Source organism: Stegodyphus dumicola, chromosome 2 (genome assembly GCF_044657685.1).
Source record: "Stegodyphus dumicola isolate Sdum_Otavi_A_Nest chromosome 2, ASM4465768v1".
NCBI lineage: Eukaryota > Metazoa > Arthropoda > Arachnida > Araneae > Eresidae > Stegodyphus > Stegodyphus dumicola.
The window spans coordinates 85,313,419-85,336,276 of NC_140769.1; the positions used below are offsets into that span (position 1 = coordinate 85,313,419).

Sequence of the window (22,858 nt, forward strand, 5' to 3'; positions counted from 1 at the left end):
AAGAATATGAGAGTAGGTACAGATACCTTCCCACAGGACATTTCTGTAAGAAACTAGCTTACACATAGGGAAAACAACAAAAATGTCCATGCAGACAGTCTGTTTGCCAAGATTTGAATCAGGCTCAAACTATCAACATGTGGTAGATATACCCACTTAGACACTAATATGCCTAGTTTTTTAGATACTTTTAATTTTTTTCATTAAATGAAAAAAAAAGAAGAAGAAAGAAATTAAGAAAAATGTAGCAGATCTTGAATAATTATTAGAACTAATTACGTTCCAGTTTTTCTATTAATATACAATGTCTCTCTTTGGTAAGATGATAATTTAGATTTCTAGATAAATTTGATCTTCTCAAGAAGCCATTAGAAAATGTGATTGATTATCAGTAATGTTTATATAGTTATTAAAATTTCAAAAAAGTATTATTTTTCTCAACTTATCATTATTTTTATCAAATTTGATTACTATATGCAACGTTTAGTAACATTACAATATATACAATATTCAGATACTGCATGTATTTTACAGAATTGTCTAGTTAATGAATTATTGGATACTGTATGTTTTATACATAAATATATTTTAGTAACTGCAATAAATAAAACGCACAATACAATATTTTATTTTAAATAAAGCTAGAAATTAGAGCCTTCTAGAAAACTAAACGATGTGATTAACCCTCTCGCTGTGCATTCCACGATTTCCACGAGCAACGTAGAAGTAGCAAAATTTGCGCAACCCACGTTTTCCGTGGGGATGAATTTTTGCCATCCATTTAACTGTACAACCTGCTCTTTCCACCGTTCAAGGTTTCCTTTTGGGTTTCATGTGATGTTTAATTGTTTATTTAGATGTGGGCTGACAGTTGGCAATAGTTGTCCACATTTCTGCCAAATATACAAGAATACGTAATGTAGCATTTTGCGTGCGCTTTTCAGAGCTCAAAGACGTCTGGCAGGAAGTGTTTCGCGAGTAATATAACCTATATTCCTGATGATATTTCTGACACTGATATTAGTTTTGACTCTGATTTCAAGTATAATGTAGCCAATTATAGCGAAACTGATGAGAATTTCTCGGATTCCTTTGTAGACAGTGATGAATCTGAAAATTCAGTTTCTATTGAAAACGTTGGACAGTGGTGCAAAATTGATATGCAAAATATTAAATTATGCAAATATTTTCATTAGTATATATGTTTTACCTTTGTATTTTATAAAATAAATCATAATTTAACCAATATTAATTTTCTAAATTTTCCTTTTATATTATTATTCTCCGATTTCAGTATTTTGACAATCTTTTTCTATGATCTAATTCTATATTGAAAAAAAACCTCTTTACAAAAAATTTTTGTATATTTTAACTGCAAAATAAATTTAATAATAAATTTAATTTATTTAATTCATTAAGTTAAATAAATTTAATTTATTGAATTAATTAATCTGGTTTCCATTCTCTTTAAAATAGTCACAAATGTCTATGCACCAACCCTAGCAAATAAATTTTAACTTTAATTTATTCAAGTAGCCTTAACAATTACTGCCCATAGAACTCATACTGAATTTAATGATAATAATAACAATATATAAAAGAAAGTACATATTTAACTTTCTCTAATCTACCTTTTAACATGTAAAATAAAAAAATAAGGATCGGGTGTATACCAAACGAACTTTTCTAATAAGAAATAAAAAGAAAATAATTAATCTGTTTTTATGGAAAAAAAAAAAAAAAACCTCCTGTGGTTACCGTATTTGGCAGCATATAAGACACACTTTTTTTTCCTAAATTTGGTCTCGAAAATGTTATCTGCTTCTTATATGTGAAGGACACAGGTTAATTTTCAATACTGAATGCTATTTTTAGCCCGGATAAAGGTCTAGACAAACATAACTTTTTCTACATCTGCCATAATTATTTTGCACATGTGTGAAATATCCAAAAAGCGCCAAAGCTCGAAGCTGATGTCGAAGTTCAAACAGGTTCAACAGTCACATTACGTCTATGGAGCCTTTCCTTCTTAACATAGACTTTCTTTGACTCAGCCAACACACGTTTCGGTATCGGTGCTACTCTGTATAAACGTGTCGGTATCATTGCTTAAAACTATTTGTTTAAAAAAAAATACCCTGGAAAATATGACTACAGGAAACAAGAGATTAAGCTTTACAATTTAGTATAAACTAGGAGTGTTAAACTATGCCAAAGTGCATGGAAACAGAGCAGCAGCAAGGCATTTCGGCCCACCACCTATCTAAAAAATGATACATACTTGGCGACTGCAGGAAGATCAACTGAAGACTGCTAAAAAACAAAAATATAACCTTCGATGCCTAGCTCCATCTTGGCCTGAACTTGAAAATGCCGTAAAAATGTGGGTGATAGATAAGAGGAAATCTGGGATAAGTGTTTCAAACAAAATAATAATCAATGAGGGCAAAGGATTTGCAGAAAAACATGGGAATCAGAACTTTTCAGGGTCTGAGGGCTGGTGCTACAGGTTGATGAAATGCGGAATCAGTAATGCTCTTGACGGAAAAGAAGACGACGCATTATTCGAAGAAGGTGGTATTAGCGATGACGGAAACAGTAGTGATGACGATATTCTCGTTTTTGCTGATGATGATAGTGAAAAGGATTTTTATGGTTTTGAAAGTGATTAAAGTCTAATTTCATGATAGGCAACGTGTTCCTTGAATCTGTGTTTTTTGTTGTTTCTGCTTTATTTTGTATTATGTTTGATTGCTTGCCGTTCATTCATTTATTCATTATTGAAATTTACATATCATGTTCAAAATAGCTTGCCGTTTGTTAATTTTCCTTAATAAAAATATGTTTCGTAATTACATTTAATGATTGTTTTTTTTTTGGCTTTTACGAAACGTGAGAACTAAAAGAAACCACACACTATATAATAAAATACAAATGCAGTGGATGGAAATATATACTGTACATAGATAAAGCACTGCACAGTACTGAATATAATGTTTTTCTGCTACCAAAATTAAAAGCACTTTCTCAGCACGAGGGCTATCTGCCACTAGGGTAAAGCACACTAGGGCTATCTACCTAAGGGGAGGAATGACTTCGTGGAGGACTTTCTAAGGGAAACTGGCTCGTATACACGTTACACATGGGAAAAACCACGAAAACACCCATGCAGCCAGCCCATTCACAGGATTCAAACCTTGGACCGAACTACCAGTGTTCAGCGACGTTACCGCTCAGCCGTTGGTGGGCCAGTATAAGTGGACAGGACACCAGAATTTCACCAATAGGGTACACAGTAGTCCCATGACACTAACTGCATAACTCTGCCCCAATTTTAAAGGAAAAAAACACTGAGGGACAGTCCAGGGTCCCTTACCCTCTTTTCCTACCAGAAAACTCAAGAGGACTTTCAGCCCGCCATATATTTTGTGCCCTCTTGTCGCATACAAACATTCATGCCTTCTCCAGGATTTTAACACAGGCCCATTAGTATGGCAATCAGAGTCATTAATGTATACTATCTGGGTGGCCAGCAATCAATACAATCAATCGACACTTAGCAAAAATTAAACTTAATACCTCAGAATTAAATATTTTTTATTTAGTTGTCACTTCTGAGAACACCTTTATTGGCCTGTTACAAAAATTGCTATTCTATGCTGCCTATGTGACCTATGTTTGGACCCATTCTTGACCTTTTCCCCAAAATGTTTCTTACAATTTTTTAATATAAAATCATTTCCTGAATTTTCATATAACTCATAACTCTTGTTATAGCTTCATTCCAGTCAGGGATGAAAAATAATTAGAAACTTAATGGCAGATGCTTATTTATCTTTGTTTACATTTAAGAAACACCTCAAGTACATGGTACCTTGCATAACAAATGCAATTTGTTCCATGATAGTGTTCTTAATTTGGAAATAATTTTAATCTGTTCTTCAGTTCCAAAATCATAAAAAAATTGTAACAAAAATTTTAGAACATTAGAATCACCACAAATGTTGCAGCAAACACTAAGAATTAAAAAAACTATAAAAAAGTGAATGTTAATCACAAACCCTTTTCAGAATGCTGTCCTAGTCATGAATTTATGAGAAAGAACATTCAATCTCGAATTGATTATGGCTAGATTGGCTAGACGCGTTCTAAAGTGTGTGCAGTTAAATCTTCATAAATCCAAATCTGAGACACAACAGCTAATTTTAAATATGGAAGCTGATGATATTGACTGTGCTTTGGTCCAGGAACCTCATTATTACAAGAATTTTCTTCCAGGATATCCTGGCACTTATAGACTTTATTGTGATCCTAATTCTGACAATGTAAAGGCGGCAATCATCATTCGATCACGTGATCTATCAACGTTTCTTGATTATAAAAATACGGATTATAATATGGTCACCTTGGATATTACTGTTGGCTCAACTGTGCTCACTCTTTTTTCATACTATTTTGAACCCTCAAGAAACATTGACTTAGATCTTCATAAAATTAGTCAAGTCTTTTTGTCCAAAAATCTTAATCGACTGGTTTGGTATATGGACTTTAATGGCAAATCTGAATTATAGTTTAGTCCCTATTCAGACTCTCGTGGAGATAAACTGAGTGAATTTATTTCTGGAAACAACCTATTTGTTATTAATGAAGATTATGGACCTACGTTTCAGGCAACTCAGGGTTCTAGTTATATTGATGTTACTGTTATTGGTTCAGATCTTCTCCAGGATGTTTCGAGTTGGCGGCTGTCTGAAAAAGAATCCCTTTCTGATCACATGATGATTGAATTTGAATTTTGTCTCTCTACGTTCTTACGAGACACCTCAAATGTTCCGTTTAAAATCTTCAATACAGGGAAAGCAAATTGGGATCGTTTTCGAAAATTTTGTTCTTCTCGCATCAACCGTTTCATTGATATTCTTAACGACTGTACTGACGGTTTTCGCCTAAATACTCTTGTTGAGAATTTTAGTTCTGTTCTTCTCCAGGCATCTCAAATTTCCATGCCTGTTAGGAATCATGGTAAGCACAATGTTCCTTGGTGGTCTGCCGAAATTTTTTGTATGAGAAAGAGGCTTAATGCCTCTAGGCGTAGATTTCAGCGTTGTAAAAATCCGCCTCTTAGAGAACTTTATAAAAGTAAATATCTTGAATATAGAAAAGTTTACAATCTAAAGCTTGCCGATGCTAAATCTCAGTCTTGGAAAACATTTCTTTCGACCATTGATGTTCACAGTGTATGGAAAAAGATTTACACCTATGGAGTTAAAAGAGATTTCATGAAAAAAATTGAAATAATTGGTATTTGTCTTTCCACTGGAGAGACAACCAACTCTTTAGAAGAGACAATTACTGCTGTGCTTCAGAAATCTTTCCCCTCGGATCTAGAAGAAAATGATGATGATTTGCATAAGGAATACCGTCAAGCTGCACGTACTGCTTATTCTTCTTTTGTAGATCCTATGTTTTCTTGTGATGAAGTTAATACAGTTATTTCTATGCTGGAACCAAATAAATCACCTGGTCCTGACTCTATTTCGAATGAGATTATTAAACAGTTTCATTTAATGTTTCCTCAATTTCTCCATAAACTTTTTAACGTTTGCCTAAATGTTGGCATTTTCCCACGTGTTTCGAAACATGCTCAAGTAATTCTTATTCCTAAAGGAAATGAGTCTAGGATTCCTCACCTAGATAACCTTAGATGTATAAGCTTACTTCCTGTTTTAAGTAAGTGCTTGGAAAAACTTTTTATTAACAGAATTTGCTGGTATCTCCGCCATGGAGACCTTCTTTCTGGTAATCAGTATGGTTTTACACCTCAAAAAAGTTCGGAAGATGCTATTTTACGCTTGAATGAAATTGTTCAGAGAGGAAAAAAGAAAAACTTGCACATTATTTTGGTCTTTTTGGATATTAAGGGCGCCTTTGACTATGCGTGGTGGCCTTGTATTCTCAATCTTCTCAAAAAAGTGGAACTTCCAATGAATACTTTTTCACTTGCTGCTGATTTTTTAAATGATCGGGCGGCCAAACTGCAATTGGGCTCGGCTTCTGCAATTCATCACCTTGAAAGGGGTTGCCCTCAGGGCTCTGTTTCAGGACCTACGTTTTGGAATATTATTATTAATAATCTCTTATTAAAACTGGAAAATCTTGCTTGTTGTGATACTATAGCCTTTGTGGATGATGTTTTGTTTTGCTTCCAGAGTGGGGACCTTTCTGCTACTTTTTTACAGGCACAAGAGACTTTAACTTTTGCCTCCAACTGGTCAAAAGGTTTTAAATTAGATTTTAATCCTGATAAAACCAGGGTTATGATTATTGAAAAGCGAAACATCTGCTATGATGCATTTCAGTTATCTCTCGATGGCACCCCTTTGACTGTGGTAAAGCAAATGAAATATCTTGGGGTTTTTCTTGACTGTAAATTTTCTTGGAAACAACACTTAACTTATGTATCAGAGAAATGTGATAAATTACAGCGTGGATTAAGTCGTATTGCACGCAACACATACGGTATTAATTACAACGTTCACTCGCTCATTTATAAACAAGGAATTGCACCCTTCATTATGTATGGCTCTAGAGTCTGGGGTATATCGCTCAAGAAGAAGATAAATCATAGATATTTACGACGTGTTCAAAGGCGGATACTTCTGCAGGTCATATGTGGATATCGTACCGTAAGCTATGAGTCTGTTTATGCAATTTCTGGGTTTCCTTCAATTGACATTGCCATTCTTCACTCTATTGCTTATAGGGAAAATATTTCTGCTTCTACTGTCTCTCAGTATGATTGTATTTTACCTCTATCTGATCTCCCTCATCCTTCAGAAAGAAATGCTGTTAATTTTATTCAGTTTAGCAATAAAATCATAGTTGATTCGCCTGTAACTTGTTATACTGATGGCAGCAAAATTGATGGCAAGGTTGGTCTCGCATTTGTTGTCTTCAAAAATGGTCTTGAATTTGAGCACTTTCAATTTAGAATCAGAGATGAATGTACCGTTTTCATAGCTGAACTTTTGTGCTTAAATTTCACCGTCAAATGGGTCTCTAAACAAAACAGTGCTGTTTTGGACTATCTCATTTGTACTGATTCCCTTTCATCCTTGGAGAGCTTAAAAAGTATTTCTTCTTCTAATAATATCATTATCGAGATTCAAAAAGAACTGAAAAAACTAAAGGATAAAAATATTTCGGTTTCATTTTCATTTGTTCGTGGTCATACAGGTGTTGTTGGGAATGAACGAGCCGATTTCCTTGCTAAGACTGCGACTAAGCGGGAAATTGACACTTTTGTCAATATCCCTAATTCCTTTTATAAGAAGGTCATGTATGAAAGCATTGTGGAGTCGTGGAATCACGAATTCATTAATTCAAATAAAGGGAATTTAACTAGGAGATTTTTCCCTTCTATTAAAAAGAGATTGTCATGTCATCATTTCTTCACAAATTACAAATTAACCCAGTTTCTTACTGGACATGGGAATTTTAAAAGTTATTTGAACAGATTTAAGTTGAGTCTTGAGTCTGACTGTGACTGTGGCCTCGGCGGCGAGGAGAATGTTGAACATGTGCTTCTTCTATGTCCTAAATATGAGAGCGAAAGAAAAGTCTTGAAACTGGGACTGAAAAATTCTAATATTAACTTACCTCCAGAGTTTTACCAGTTTATTTCCGACAGAAGTGCTTTTAACACTTTTTGTCAATTCATTGTAAAACTTTGTAATCATCCTTAATTTTATTTCAGTTTTCTCTTCTGTTTATTTTGTATTGTGTTTCATACTTACTTCTGTAAGCCCCATGTGATACTATGTGGTACATGGGGAACTTGTTGTGTTTCTTTTAATAAAAAAATAAAAATAAATAAATAAAAAATACACTAAGAATTTATTTATAAATTTTTAAAAATATTTATCACACTACATAGGTACACAATCTCAATGCTTTTCAGATTAATTTAATGCGATAGATTCTCAGTTTTCCAATAAAAGTGAAAATCTTAACTGTCCCTAAGCATCTTGAATATCCGCATTACTTTCTTGATAGGTCAGGTTTTAAGGTGTCTAAAAGGGTTAGCCTTTTTCTTTTCTTCAAAAAGATCTGAAAGCAATGCATGGCACTATCACTGAACAGATCTGCCAGCTTCTCACCTTCCACTTCATCAAAATATTATTGATGGCTGCAGCAGGCTAAGATACTTTAGCAGGCTTTTTAGCATATTTGGATATTCTCCTCCTCACTAAAAGAAACTTCTATCTAGGCTTGTTTCAGTTCAAAGAAGGCTTTTAATTCTTCAGTGCTAGTGAAATATTAAGAAATATGTTTGCTTGTCTGCTCCACTTGTTATCTTCATTTATACAAACAAGCACTTTTTTTTTTTAATTTACATGCAGCCTACACAGAATTTAACCCTGTATTTAATGTGTTAATTACGCAAGATAATACTGGCATACATATACAGATAATATTGGCATACAATATAATACAGAACTGAGTTCATAATACAGGAGTCTTTTTCAGTTAACATTAGGGTTTGCTGTGTGAGGCATCTGCTGCATGAGGCACCATTATATTACCATATTCGAAGCATATATTTTTTTAACCCTTTCCAGATGAGTGTGTCATATATGCCACATTAGCATGCGGTTCATCAATGGCAAATGTGCCATTGCTGAAATCTCAGAGGTGAATCTCTGAGGTGAATTGATGAATCTCAATCCCAGAGATGAATTGATGAAATCTCAGAGGCCATTGATGAAATCTCAGATCTGCATCTCAGAGGATTAGTGCCTAGCTTGATAGATGCAATGTACATGTCACAATAGAACAGAACGGTAATATAAATAGTTTTAATCAGGGTTCATAGCCACATTTTAGTTAAAAAAAAAATAAGCACCTATAAGCACTTTTCAAGCACATTTTAAGGAAAAAATAAGCACCTGTCTAATTACATTATACACAACTGCATAACCTTAAAAGAAAAATTAAGCTTGTAATTTAAAATATGAGCAATGCAATATTTATTAAGAGAATGAGCATAACCTCAACAATGGAAAACAATTAACTTTTTTTTTTTTAATTTTAAATGATAGTTCAATTTGCAGAATTAGTTTACGAGAGGAAAAAAAACTATGCAGAACTAAACTATATTACAAAATTTAATGATGATATTTCAGTTGAAAATATAGAAAATAAATAATAATAAGCCATATTAATTGTATTTGTTTGGTACCTAATAATAAATACAATTTATTTTTCCACTCATATTAATATTTAAATAATTTAACTTAAATCAAAATTCTGAACATTTTCTAAATTTTCATTGCATAACAGTTTTCCCTTAACATATATCCCAAGCAAAGTAATTTAAGTAAAAAAGAGGCACATTTCTGAAATCAGAAGACGGGAAATTGCTTCATTCAGTCATCCTTTAACAGTAAAAGCTTAACTAACCTGCATACTCGGAAATTCCCGAATATTCCAGATAGTAACTGGAAAAAGAGGAGTGGGGGAGATTGTAGCCATTCTTTAAGGCTCATCTACACGAAGCGATTTTCTCGGCCGACTTTCTCGTAGAGCTACAATTTTTAGTATCTGCTCATGCGCCAAAAATCGGTCATGGTCTCTGCCGCGATTTCAGAACTGGTGTTCACTGCTCACTAGTGTCCGATAAAATCGGAGTCTCTAGCCAATAAGATTGCTTTGAGTGATCACGTGCTTTCCTCCTCATTTGAAATAATAAACATGGCTGCATTTCGTTGGAGCGAAACACAACTAATAGATTTCTATACAGAAATGTGTTGTGGGACACAAGTAATGTAAATTTTAAAAATAAAAAATTAAGGGATTCTCTTATTTTGATAAGATTTGCCTTCCCCATTACTTTATATATTCAAATATTTTCTAATTCCGGGTGAAAATGATTTTAACCCCCCCAAGAAAAGTTCCAAAAACTATTAATGATGCCATGTCATGAGTACTAGATGAAAATATTCAGAAACTACTTGAAACTGTGGTCGCACTTATTGAAAAAATTAAAAAAGCAAAATCTCCAGTCAAGAATAAAGCAGCGCAGAGACTCAATTGACTTCGCTGAAAATGGGAGTTAATCAGGTGACGAAGTACATAGCTTTTCCGACAGCTCCTACACGAGCGATTATAGCCTAGTGATAAAGAGCAGTCTAGGTTTTCTCCGTACGTCGAGATCGTGGGTTCGATGCCCCAACCTAATTTTGGGCTTTCTGCGCCTGGAAGAACTTTTTAATTTAGTTTCTCCATCACTAAATACGAACAGCATAACTTAAAATTCACGTTTTATTTTTTTGCCTACGGATGGGGTGTTTATTGAATTTTAACGTCTTTCTTTTTATTTTTCGAATGGCCGTTGGCACGTTTTTTAGATCTACTGATCAAAAGAAAGTTAAAGTCACAAACTCAGTTTTGTGTTAATTGAATTTTGCAAAAGCAAATTACAGCCCAATTTATTTCAATATTGTTAAATTTTATTCGCTGATTGACTGATAGAGTCATATAATCATAGTTTTCAGACTGTATTAGTTATTTAATTATGCTGATAATAGTTTTTTAATGTTCAATAAAGATACCACTTAAGACTTTGCACCCTTATGATTAGAGCTTAAATTACACCGGAGCCCACCAGAGCCCGGCTCCGGTACTTCTTAGTTTTGGGAATAAATCATAATTCTAGACGAAGCGCACTGGAGCCCTAAATAAGAAGGCTTCGGCACTTCTGTGTAACCGAACAACAGTTTCAACAGAAATCCGATCTTGAAAACTTTACTTTTAGCAATAAAATTATATTAAAAATTGCTTAATTAAATTTAAATTTATCTCTGTAAATTAATTTTAATGACTAATAAGGAATTATTAATTAACTGAACAATAAGTAGTAATTAAATAAAAATACAAATATTGATTATTAATATTAATAATTATTAATTAATCTGGTTATAATTAACTATTTAATTTTTAAATTATTAATGATTTTAATGGTCATTTTATTTATTTATTTACTCTTGTTTCCTTTTCCTGATGCTCTTGCATAGGGCTCCGGCACCTCTAATTTTAGAAATTAAGCCCTGCTTATGATATTTCTTATTTAAAATTTTTGCACTGAAATTACACTGTTGCTTTGTAATGTAGTAATCTTTATTCTTTATTAATACTTTTTACTCATATTGGTTTGATATTCATGATATTATTGTCTATTTATTCATTAATAAAGGTTTTGATCTAAAGCACAGTAGTTACTTTTTTTTTTTTTTTTCTGAAACATGGTTATTTTATTATTTCACGATTTAAATGCACAAATAGGAGTGCCAGAAAGTGAAATTTAAAAATAAATAAATAAACTAAAAAAGAAGTAATCTGTGTACTCAGTACACAACAAAAAAGTTTTTTTTTTTTTTTTTTTTTTAAATTTTCCTGCAAACTAAATTTAGCAAAAAATCAAAATCACGCGGCATCATCCGTAAATACTTTCCGAATTGTACTGTGTCTTCAATACGCAACTCCCGGAGTAGGAAATTACGAAGGCACTATGAATTTCTCGTTGTTTGACCCAATTTCTGGTCCAAACGCATTTTTTCCCCTTCTGTAGCAGGAGCTAAGTTCAAAATTGTAGCTGTATCTATAGTAGCAATTTCAAATAGTCATCCATTATTTTGACTATTTGACAACACTGTAAGCTTTGTTTACAAATCGTAGACAGTGTGATGCTGTAGAGGGCGGGAACAATTCCTTTCACAGTGATTGGCTGAGTGAATTCCTGTACTAACGAGAAAACCGTTCCGTGTGGACAGACGAGCTATCTCAGATATTGTTGGCCAGATAAGTCGGCCGAGAAAATCGCTACGTGTAGACGGGCCTTTAGATTTAAATTTAGGCTAAATAAATGATTTTGACATTTCGATATGTGCATCATATAAAAACCAATGGAACTGAGAAATATTCTGCTTGGAAAGCACAGTAAAACTCTTTTAAGTGTTCATAAACAAATCTCAGACTGAACATCAAAATTAATTATCAATGCAAAATACCGCAAACGTTATTGTGCAATACGTGCCGCGTAATTCTTCCATATGTGATATTACGCAATCGGAATCAACACCTGCCGGTATTCGGAGAAAAAAGAACTAAATAAAGGAAAAGAAAGAGACTTACTAATCTGGAGTGTTTCTGATTCTAATTTTCAACAGACTGTATTAAATTTCCAGAATAGAATCAATCTTCGCTTGGGTTTGGTAGATCGCAAAAACTTTTAGTCCTATTCAATCCAGATTGCACAGTGACAAAAAAAGTCCGCTGCTTTAATATTAAAGATTTTGCGGAGAAACTCCCAACCTTCGTACTGTATAATGTATTGGCAAAGAAAATGAAATTATTTTGACTATTCGATTACTTTCCTTTTATTTAAGCTATTCCAAATATTATTCCTTAGAAAGTTAATCTGTGTAAAAACACACCCATTTTTGGAAGTTTATCTATACTTCAGCAGTTACTGCAACTATATTATTATTAACATTCATACACATGCTCATAATATAAGCATAACGATCATAATAAACACGAATATGAACTGACCACGCGGAACGAGAATGCAAATTATTAAAATCTTGATGGAAATTCAAACGTGTGTAGTATTTGGGTGGGAGGAAGAGAATACCGAATGCACCGGAATTTTCTACATTTTCGCAATTCTTTGGCCAATAGAATGACGTGCACCTGTCTATACTCTCGCATGCACCGTAGGTTACATTAATGCAGAGCATGGAGGTAAGAGAGGAAGGAGCGGCCAACCGGCACTAGAAGTGAAGCACTGCTTCGAAGCTTCGGTCACCAGATGGGGTGTTCTTTGTTTGCATTCAGAAGCTCGCTTGACAGTGTTCTGATAGTATTTCAACACACGACAGTTCCATACAAATCGAAAAAGGGACACTTTCGCATAAAAGAAACATTCACAGTGTGATGGATAATAGCAATTTGTATAGTTTAGTGACATTTAGGCAAAAAATCACATCTTGGTTATTTTTCGATAACTAACAACAGCGATTTTGATTATGATTTTGTTCTATAAAATTCTAAGCTGTGAACTACAAAAATAAAGATTTTAACAAAAATGTTATGCTTAAAGAATGAAAAATACCTTAGGGTACCTTTAAAATTGTATTTGTCTTTCGATACCCTTGATAGAGTATTCGCTACTTTTATTTTATGTTCCAAACGACAAAATGTTTTAAATAAAATAATTTTTTTTTACATCTATATATTATTGTAACATGTACCTTTTAAAATTTTTTAGAGGAGAGGCTATACTGCTGCTCATTTTAAACTCATCATTTTAATTTTATATATCAGAAAAAAAAATCACTTTGGGCTTACACGTTTTACTTATTTGGGTTAATTAAAAATAAAATTACCATCAAATACTACAAACCGTCATTCAAATTAAATTCATATATATTTTTTATGCAAAACTTTCGGGTGTATGCTAAATTAGTGTAAATTACTTTACTCGAAAAATATAGTGAATGCACAGAAATTAAAAGATTTGCACATGCCGGAAATGAAAAATAGGAAATATGTATGGGTATTTATGCATGTGCTTGCAAAAAGCATGTATCTGCCTTTAACAAAATACATAAATATTCATTAAATTATTTATAAATGTTATCTAAATACATACAAATCGAATGTACCGGTTATATAATAACCTTAATATTGAATTGTAAACATAAACTGAAATCCTGTTGACAAATACGTTATAAAATTATTTAAGCAAGAATTGTTCGTACTGGAAAGCATATGGTTAAAAGGCATTGTAAAGCAAATGCTATGAGATGCGCACTTAAGAAAGTAATAAAGAGTTTTGGAATATGTATTGTTGAAATTAATGGTAAAAAAAAAATCTGATAATTAAAAGAATTATTACCCTTACATTTTATAATAACTCAGTTACAAGTTTAAATAATACTTTAAAAAAAAATCTTTATTTTATTCCCTTTCAGAAATCTTCAGAGAAAGTTAAGTAGTATTTAAAGTATTTCGCTAATATCTAATAATTCTCTAATTTAAAATGAACCGAATAGAGCATTAATTATAAATTGACTTATATATTTGGATTTAAAAGATGCCTCAGAAGCCAAAAAATCATGTCATATTTAAGAAAGTATTTTAGGAAGAAGCTCTATAAATAGAAAAGAAGTAATGCATAATTTTAATATTGATAATACAATAAACTTTGATCTTAATTTTTGTACTTAACCGAATAAAATCGAATTACCTTAATTTTTTTTTCTAATGTAATTAACGAAAACTTGTGAAAATATTTCATTCAAATTAAACCATTCTGAGAAAACTGTTCTGCGAAAAGTATAGCATTAAATTCCGTTCAGAATGAAATGTTATTTAAAAATATGTTGTAATTATAAATTGACTTATATTTTTGGATTTAAAAGATGCCTCAGAAGCCAAAAAATCATGTCATATTTAAGAAAGTATTTTAGGAAGAAGCTCTATAAATAGAAAAGAAGTAATGCATAATTTTAATATTGATAATACAATAAACTTTGATCTTAATTTTTGTACTTAACCGAATAAAATCGAATTACCTTAATTTTTTTTTCTAATGTAATTAACGAAAACTTGTGAAAATATTTCATTCAAATTAAACTATTCTGAGAAAACTGTTCTGCGAAAAGTATAGCATTTAATTCCGTTCAGAATGAAATGTTATTTAAAAATATGTTGTAATTATAAATTGACTTATATTTTTGGATTTAAAAGATGCCTCAGAAGCCAAAAAATCATGTCATATTTAAGAAAGTATTTTAGGAAGAAGCTCTATAAATAGAAAAGAAGTAATGCATAATTTTAATATTGATAATACAATAAACTTTGATCTTAATTTTTGTACTTAACCGAATAAAATCGAATTAACTTAATTTTTTTTTTCTAATGTAATTAACGAAAACTTGTGAAAATATTTCATTCAAATTAAACCATTCTGAGAAAACTGTTCTGCGAAAAGTATAGCATTTAATTCCGTTCAGAATGAAATGTTATTTAAAAATATGTTGTTTTCACATACTTAGGACTCTGAAGTGTTGTAGAAAAAGAAAATATATACATTTATATGTATATTTACGACGTAATTACAAAATATTTACACCCGATCGCGTCAAAACCCATTGAACTTAATAGTAAATGACCCAATGTTTTGGTCACTACGTAGGGATCGCCAGTGCTTCAGAGCAGGGTACGGGAGAAACCTGTTTAGAGCCACTCCATCTTACTTCCTACATCCATGATTCAGAGGAAGGGGGGAAAGCAATTTTCGGGAGTATGATTCACCATCTGACGTTGCATATAAGGAAGAAAAGTTGTTTATTTAGTTTTGGCTTTGGTACAGGGGGAAAAATGCGCATTCATTAAAAACAAAGGATTAAAAAAAAAAAGCACTAAAAACAAAAAATAAGTACTAGAAACAAAGAAATAAGGGCTTTAAAGAAAAAGTAAGCACCTATAAGGGCCTTTATATTTTATTTTCAAATATAAGGACTTATAAGCACTTGTAAGGACCGCTACGAAACCTGTAGAAACATTTAACCCCTTATATGTACCAAAATAAATAGGAATTAAGACATGAACTTTGATCTTTAACTGTTTCATTTAATTCTGAAGAGTAGACAGCAAAATTCTGTAATGTACACAAGCATGCTGGATCTTTTTATCACAAAGGGCATTAGCCCAGAAGGGCTGTTAATTTCGTTTTGGCATTTTACATTGATTCACTATAAACGACGAATCACTTTTTAAATTGTTCCCACCAAATATTAGACTCTTGTATTAAAGAGGTTAAATATGAAGAATCTGCATAAATGTATGTATGTTTCTTGCATTGTGATAGAACAATAGTGCAAATTTTGAATAACGTACATTCCCACCTGAACATGGGCATCTGGAAGCCCAAGTTTGGCATTTGGAATTTGTTTTATAGCCTATTTCATACTGTGTGAAACTTTAATGAATTTTTGATTAACAAACTCAACGATTTCAAAGCGAGCAATGGCAACACTGTACGAAAAAAACACATTTTTATCTCCAATGCGCGAGACTGCATATCGCAAATTCTAAAGATGTGTTCTTTAAAAATAGTTTGTGATAGTGCTGTTGAATTGATTTTTATGGTTTAAGTGTGAAGAACATGATATTTAATAAATAAAGAAAACACAAAAAACATTAAAAAAATGCCCCTTTAGGTGTAACATGAAGTCTGAAAGCTTTCAAATTTTTATATTTAAAGTTTTTTTTTAAGTATAAAGGGGCTTTGTCCCTGAAGGACTATTGTTTTCGTCTTGCAATTTTGCATTGAATCACTATAAATGGTTTCACTTTTCAAACTGTTGCCACCAAATGTTAGAGTCCTGAATTATATTTGAAGAAATTAAATAACGAAAAATCTGCATAAATGTAGGTATATTTCTTGCATTGTGATAAAACAACAGTACATAGAGCCATCAAATTTTGAATGACGTAATCCTCCTACAAATATGGGCATGTGGAAGACCAAATTTGAAATTCGGAATTTGTTTTATTATCGATTTCATATTTTGTAAAACTTAACGAATTTTTGATTAACAAACTCAAGGTTTTCAAAGCGAGAATGGCAACACCCTATGGGGGGAAACCTTTTTTATCTCCAGCGCGCGGAACTGTGTATTGGAAATTTTAAAGATATGCTCATTTTAAAATGGAGTGAGATTTTATTTATTTTATTTTTTTTTTTTTTTAATGTTTCCTTCAAGTGCTTTTCTGAAGGAAGTGTATCTCACGTTAGTGCAGTTTTTAATTAGTTTCTTCTTTATATATGTAGAATAGGGTGTTCATTATTTTGTGTGAATGCAAGTTTCTTTTTATTTTTTAATTTTTTTTTTTTTAATTTTTATTATTATTACGATGTCAAAACAAAAGCGATATTTATTAGAAGCTAAGTATACAGCTTTATTACAAGAAATATCAGTTGTAGCAATGTCAATATGGCATTAGCAATGAATTACGCAATTCTGATATGGATATCAGAATATATTATCAGATTTAGAATTGCATTCTTTTGCTTCAACAACTGCTCCATCCATAAGTGACAACTGGTCTCGTGCACTAAAAGATTCACAGCTGCATGTTTACATTGATACACCTAGTATTAATTACAATGCAACAGATGGTAACTGTGATAAAGACCTTTTTTTTTTTTTTTTTTTTTTTTTTTTTGCATATTTTTCAACAATGACTTAATAAATTTAATTATGGAGCAAACAAATAATTTTGCAGATTTTGATCCACTTCCCAGTGGGCCATCTCCAGATTCCCCTGGTCCTTCTCATTTCAATCCTGTGTCACAAGAAGAAATGAATCTTTTTTTAGCATTAAATATGCTAATGGGTTATAATAAAAAAACCAGATCTAAAGATATACTTTATTATAAATCAGATAACTGCTGTTCCATTTTTCAATAAAATCACATCAAGAGATAAATTTTTTAAGATATTGTGGTACTTTTACTTTACACCAGACAGCAGTGCTAAACAAAATGGATGAACTTAAGCGAATTATTGACCCACTTGCATAAAAATTCTAAAAATATGTATAAACTGAACAAAAAATGTGTCTGTTGATGAATCTTTGTTTATATGGAAAAGTAGGCTAGGTTTTAGTTATTATGTTCTGTCGAAACACTCCCAATATGGTATAAAAATATATAAACTAAGTGAATCGGATATATGTTATGTCTGGAAATTTTTAATATATAAAGGAAAACCTTATCAATCTTACAGCGAGAGGTGGCCTATATAGCGAGACTGCCATGAAAACCCTCATAAGTGATCTTTTGAGAAACAGATACAACTTATAACTGGATAGGGTTTTCACTTCATAGTCACTTTCATTAGATTTATACAGGCTTGCCACTCAAACAAGAGAATGAAATTCCCTGACTTTTCCAGGTTTTCCAGGTGTGTTTTATGAAAATTCCAGTCTATTCAGATAGTGTATTGGCTGTGCTGAGAGTAAATTAATTATGGTACCACTTGAGAACACAAAAACATGCCAATTACATATGACATATATATATATATTCCCCAAAGCATTACTATTATAACTATAATAGAAGTTGTTTTCTCCACTGAAGATTGAGATTAGAATCTGCCCAATCTGGATTAAAAATGTCCTTTTTTGGCAGACATTTTGCAACTAAATGAAAGAACGTAATCTATTTGATGATATTTTAAAATAAATTCATATATTTTGTATTTATTTATCAGCATACATAAGCAAAAAATATGGGCATTAAATTTCATGCTAGTATGTCATCATACTGCTAGAATTAGTTTCAGAATTATGCCAGAGAAAATTGCCTGAAATTTGAAAGTATTATTAACTAATAATAAATAAATTTAGAGGAAAGAAGCAACATTAAATGCTATGAATAACATTAAAATAAATTACTTAAAAATTTAATTACAATAACCAACAATATTTTGGCGAACATAGTTATATTAAAAAGTTAGCCTAGATGACTAATTACTATTTCTTTATTTTATTGCAAAATGAAAAATAAAGCAATTAAAAAGGTTTTAAAAGATTTTGCAGTAAAATCCTACTATACGCTACAGCCTTAGCACGATTTTGAAAACTGTCGCCAACAAAAAAATGACATGTTTACTGTTCCTCATAATGTCGCCAAATCCCCTGTTTATTGTGCTCAGAAGTTAGAATAGAGTACACAAAGTCTATTCTAACCTCTATGGTACCATATACTACAGTTAAACCAATTTTGTTTTATATGAAAATGGGAAGGTATTTTCTTTAGTTCAACATGTATTTGCGTATGCATATGCAAGTCTCTTGATTCTCAAGGTTACTGGAAACTTGCTTTGCCTTTTTAAAAGACAATTTGATTGGAGCTGCAAAAATTGGCTCTATGCCAGCTGCCCAAATGACGCTCACAAGATACATAATTAGCCAATAAAATGACTGCTTCCAACATTGGTGCAAAACTTGCTTTTTTGGTGTATGAAATTCCCTGACTTTTTTGGTCAATTTTCTAATTCCCTGACTTTTTTGGGTTTTCTAGGTAGCAAGACAGCCCTGTTTATATGATGCAAATATGAATGTTTGCAGCACAATCATGAAAACAAGGAAAGGTCTGCAAAAAAATTCCCCATCAAAATCAATGAGACAAAACGATGTAGAGATAATGTGCAGTAAAAATATGTATCTGGTTGTTAGCTTACAGATAAAAAAAAGCAAGTATTGCTTTTAACTATAATGCATGGATACCAATTAGAAAACTCTGGTTAACAAAATCACAAACTGGGAGTAAGAAACCAAACTGTATATTGCAGTACAATAAAAATATGGTAGGAGTGGATATTAGTGATGCAGTCATTATGCATTATCCATCTTACAGAAAATCTATCAAATGGTATAAAAAATTATTTTGGGGGCTCCTTGCCATTATGATCTATGATGCTCATATTTTATGTGATGTAAAGAATGGTACAAAAGCACCATTACCTCAATTTCAATTAAAATTAATTGAACAATTATGGAAAGGGTCATGCTAAGAGAATATGAATTTAGAGCATTAGCTGCACCAATGCCATTTCGAGTTTCAGAAAGGCTTTTCCCATCTCTAATTCTTCTTAATGAAAGGAAAGAGAAAATGAGAAGATGTATTGTTTGCTCTCAAACTAAACAGAAGAAACGAGCTTCAGGAAAAACATCTTACTTTAAGTGCAAAGATGATAACATGGAACTTTGCTTCAGAATATACCACACAGAAAACAAAACTTTAAATCTCAATGTAAATGTATATATGTATGTGTGGATGTGTCTTAACTGTAGTTTAACAAATCCTGAATGTTTGCTTTAAAATTCATCTTTTATTATCTATATATATCATTACAACTGTACACATTATATGTACTTAATTCTGTAATTCACCAAGCACAAAGATAAATGCATTTTCTGCAATATTTGAAAAAATTTATTTCATTGGAATAAAAAGGTGTGTTTGCTAAATTTTTGAGCAAAATTAGGCTTAGAGAAGGAGCACCTCCCCCCCCCAATCCCATGGAGGCATCACGGAAGGTCAGTACCCCATTTTATAGAGATAGGTTGCCAACTGACAGAGACAAACTTACTGATCAAGAGATTGGGCTATCGTATGGAAAGGGTTAAAACTACATCATATATTCATTCAAAAGCTTTTCAAATGGTATATTATTCATAATAATATTCAGTAATGGCTTACCTTACACCATCAATAATGGAGTGATATGGATTTGTCACAACATTAAAAGTTGAATACTTTGAAGATTTTGGAAACATACAAGGGTGAAGAGGTTGCTGAGGTAGTAAGTGATTTGCAGGATCAAATTCTCCTGGCATAAGATCAACGTCAACAGAAGTCTACGATCAAAGCAAAATTATTTCATGCATGGCTTAATATACTAAGTACATTAAATAAACAATTAAAAGTTTAATAATTCTCTTTTTTGGTGCAATACGTATACTTATTCGGCATTCTTATTTATAACAAATATTTATCATCTTCAAACTAAATTATCATGGCATAGTCATGATAATATCTGCCTTAAAAAGTTACATTAAATTGTAAAAGTGCATATACAGAAAGTTTCAAAAGCAAAGAATCATTAAACTGAAATGGAAACATACAAATGTTTAGATTAAGCAAAAAAGCAACTTTAATCTGGCAGAATTTGCACAAACTTCTATTTTGACAAATCATCTAATCTCATGACTGCCTTTGAAATCAAAAAACAACAGAATTTTATTCAAAAGCTATGACAAACTAAAGTTCTTTTTTGGGGAGGGGGCTAATTTCAATGTTAATAAATGCTTTCAAAATGTAGCAAGTTATGTAGTAAGTACAAATGTAGTAAAGTACAAAAATATACATATATGCTTACTCTGTATTAGGGGGAATATTTTACAAATGGCCTAAAATTTGATCCTCATTTTGTAAAAATGGGTTCATTTATAAATTTGAATTTCAAATTACTCTATTAATTAATTTAGAATTATTAATGAATGAAATTATCCATTAATGAAATTTTTAGGAATATAAGATTTTCACACTTTAATAAACTTAAAGCAGAAAATTTGGGATGTGATTCAGAGTTAAAAATTAAAGCATACTATATGCTCAGAAATCAGAATTCTCATTTTAAAATAACAAATGCAATAAATACTCATCATACACTGGTATAAACATTAAGAAGTTTATTTCAAACTATTTTATTCTTTATCAATAATCATTTCACAACTGTTTCATGTGAATCACTTAAAGAAATATGATTTGAGCTGAAAGAGCATTTAAGATGCCATATTATGATAACTACAACATTCTGTGACTGAAAAAGAAAACCCATGATCTAGAAAATTATTCTGTAACAAACATGTGTTTAAATTTTCAATAAGAATAGTTTATCAGCTATTCCAAAAACCCAGTGCAACAGATACATAATATCTTAAGTGATGTATTTAAATAGAATGCCAAGATCTGTAGTAATGTATAATGCCAAGTCTCTATAGTAATGTATAATTTAGATATGAGGTTGTCCGGAAAATAATGCAGGTTTCTGCAATTGTTTATCTTTCCTGTACGTCTTTACCAAAAAAAGTATTTTGAACTACATTGGTTTATATATCATTTTGAAGCTCTGTTTTCGCTCTATATATCGTTTTGTTAATAATAATCATTTTGTTTCAAAATTATTTTCAAAAATATTTACTAGGTATTTTTGTTTAGATGTCAAAATGGGATTTTCTGCAAATTTACTTTTATGAGTACAAACTAGGCCACAGCGCAACACAAACGGCTCGAAATGTCAACAAGTATTGGGTGAGAAAAGTGTTAATGAATCTACGGTTCAATGGTGATACCAAAAGTTTCGCCGTTGAGAATTTAACCTCGAAGATCAAGAGCATCATGGATGCTCTTCAGCTGTTGATAACGATGATTTGAAGACTTTAGTTGAAACAAACACATGCATAACTGTTTGAGAGCTTGATGTAAGCAAAACAACGATTTCTGATCACTTGAATCCTATAGGAAAATCAAAGCTCGATAAGCGGTTGCCTCACAAATTGAGCAAAAATTTAAAAAAAAACAGCGTTTTGAACTGTCGTCTGCTCTTTTTCTCCACAATAAAAATTACCTTTTTCTTGATCGACATATTATGTGCGATGAAAAGTGGATTCTCTCCAACAACTAGCGACACTCAGCTCAGTGCTTGGACCGCAATCAGACACCACAACAATTTTCAAAGCCGAATTTCCACCAAAAGAAAATTATGGTGAATGTTTGGTGGTCTAATGCCGGTCTCATCCACTACAGCTTCCTAAATCTGGGCGAAATGATTACGGCAGATAAGTACTGTCAGCAAATCAACAAAATGCACCAAAAATTGCAATGCATGTGCTCTGCATTGGTCAACAGAAAGCGGACAGTTCTTCTCCATGACGATGCTCGGCCACACGTCATGCAACTGACCCTACAGAAATTTGACAAACTGGGATACAAGACTTTCCCTCTTCCCCCATATTCACCTTACCTCTCACCAACCGATTACCACTTTTTCAAACACCTGGATAACATTATGCAGTACAAATGCTTTAGAAAACAAGATGAATCCCAAAATACCTTTAACAACTTTATCGCCTCCAGAACTCCAGAATTTTATTCGACCGGCATAAATAAACTTATATCTCATTAACAAAAATGCATTGATTCGGCTGCTGCTTA

General features: G+C 31.9%; 1 protein-coding gene across 1 annotated transcript in view; it reads right to left on the reverse strand.

Annotated features, from left to right (window-relative positions):
* Nucleotides 1-22,858, reverse strand: part of PolD2 (DNA polymerase delta subunit 2) — a 142,927-nt gene that overhangs the window by 68,539 nt on the left and 51,530 nt on the right. The window contains exon 7 of the mRNA XM_085810832.1: nt 20,342-20,499. Within this exon, the coding sequence (XP_085666958.1) occupies nt 20,342-20,499 (158 nt within the window). The remainder of the gene's footprint in view (nt 1-20,341; nt 20,500-22,858) is intronic.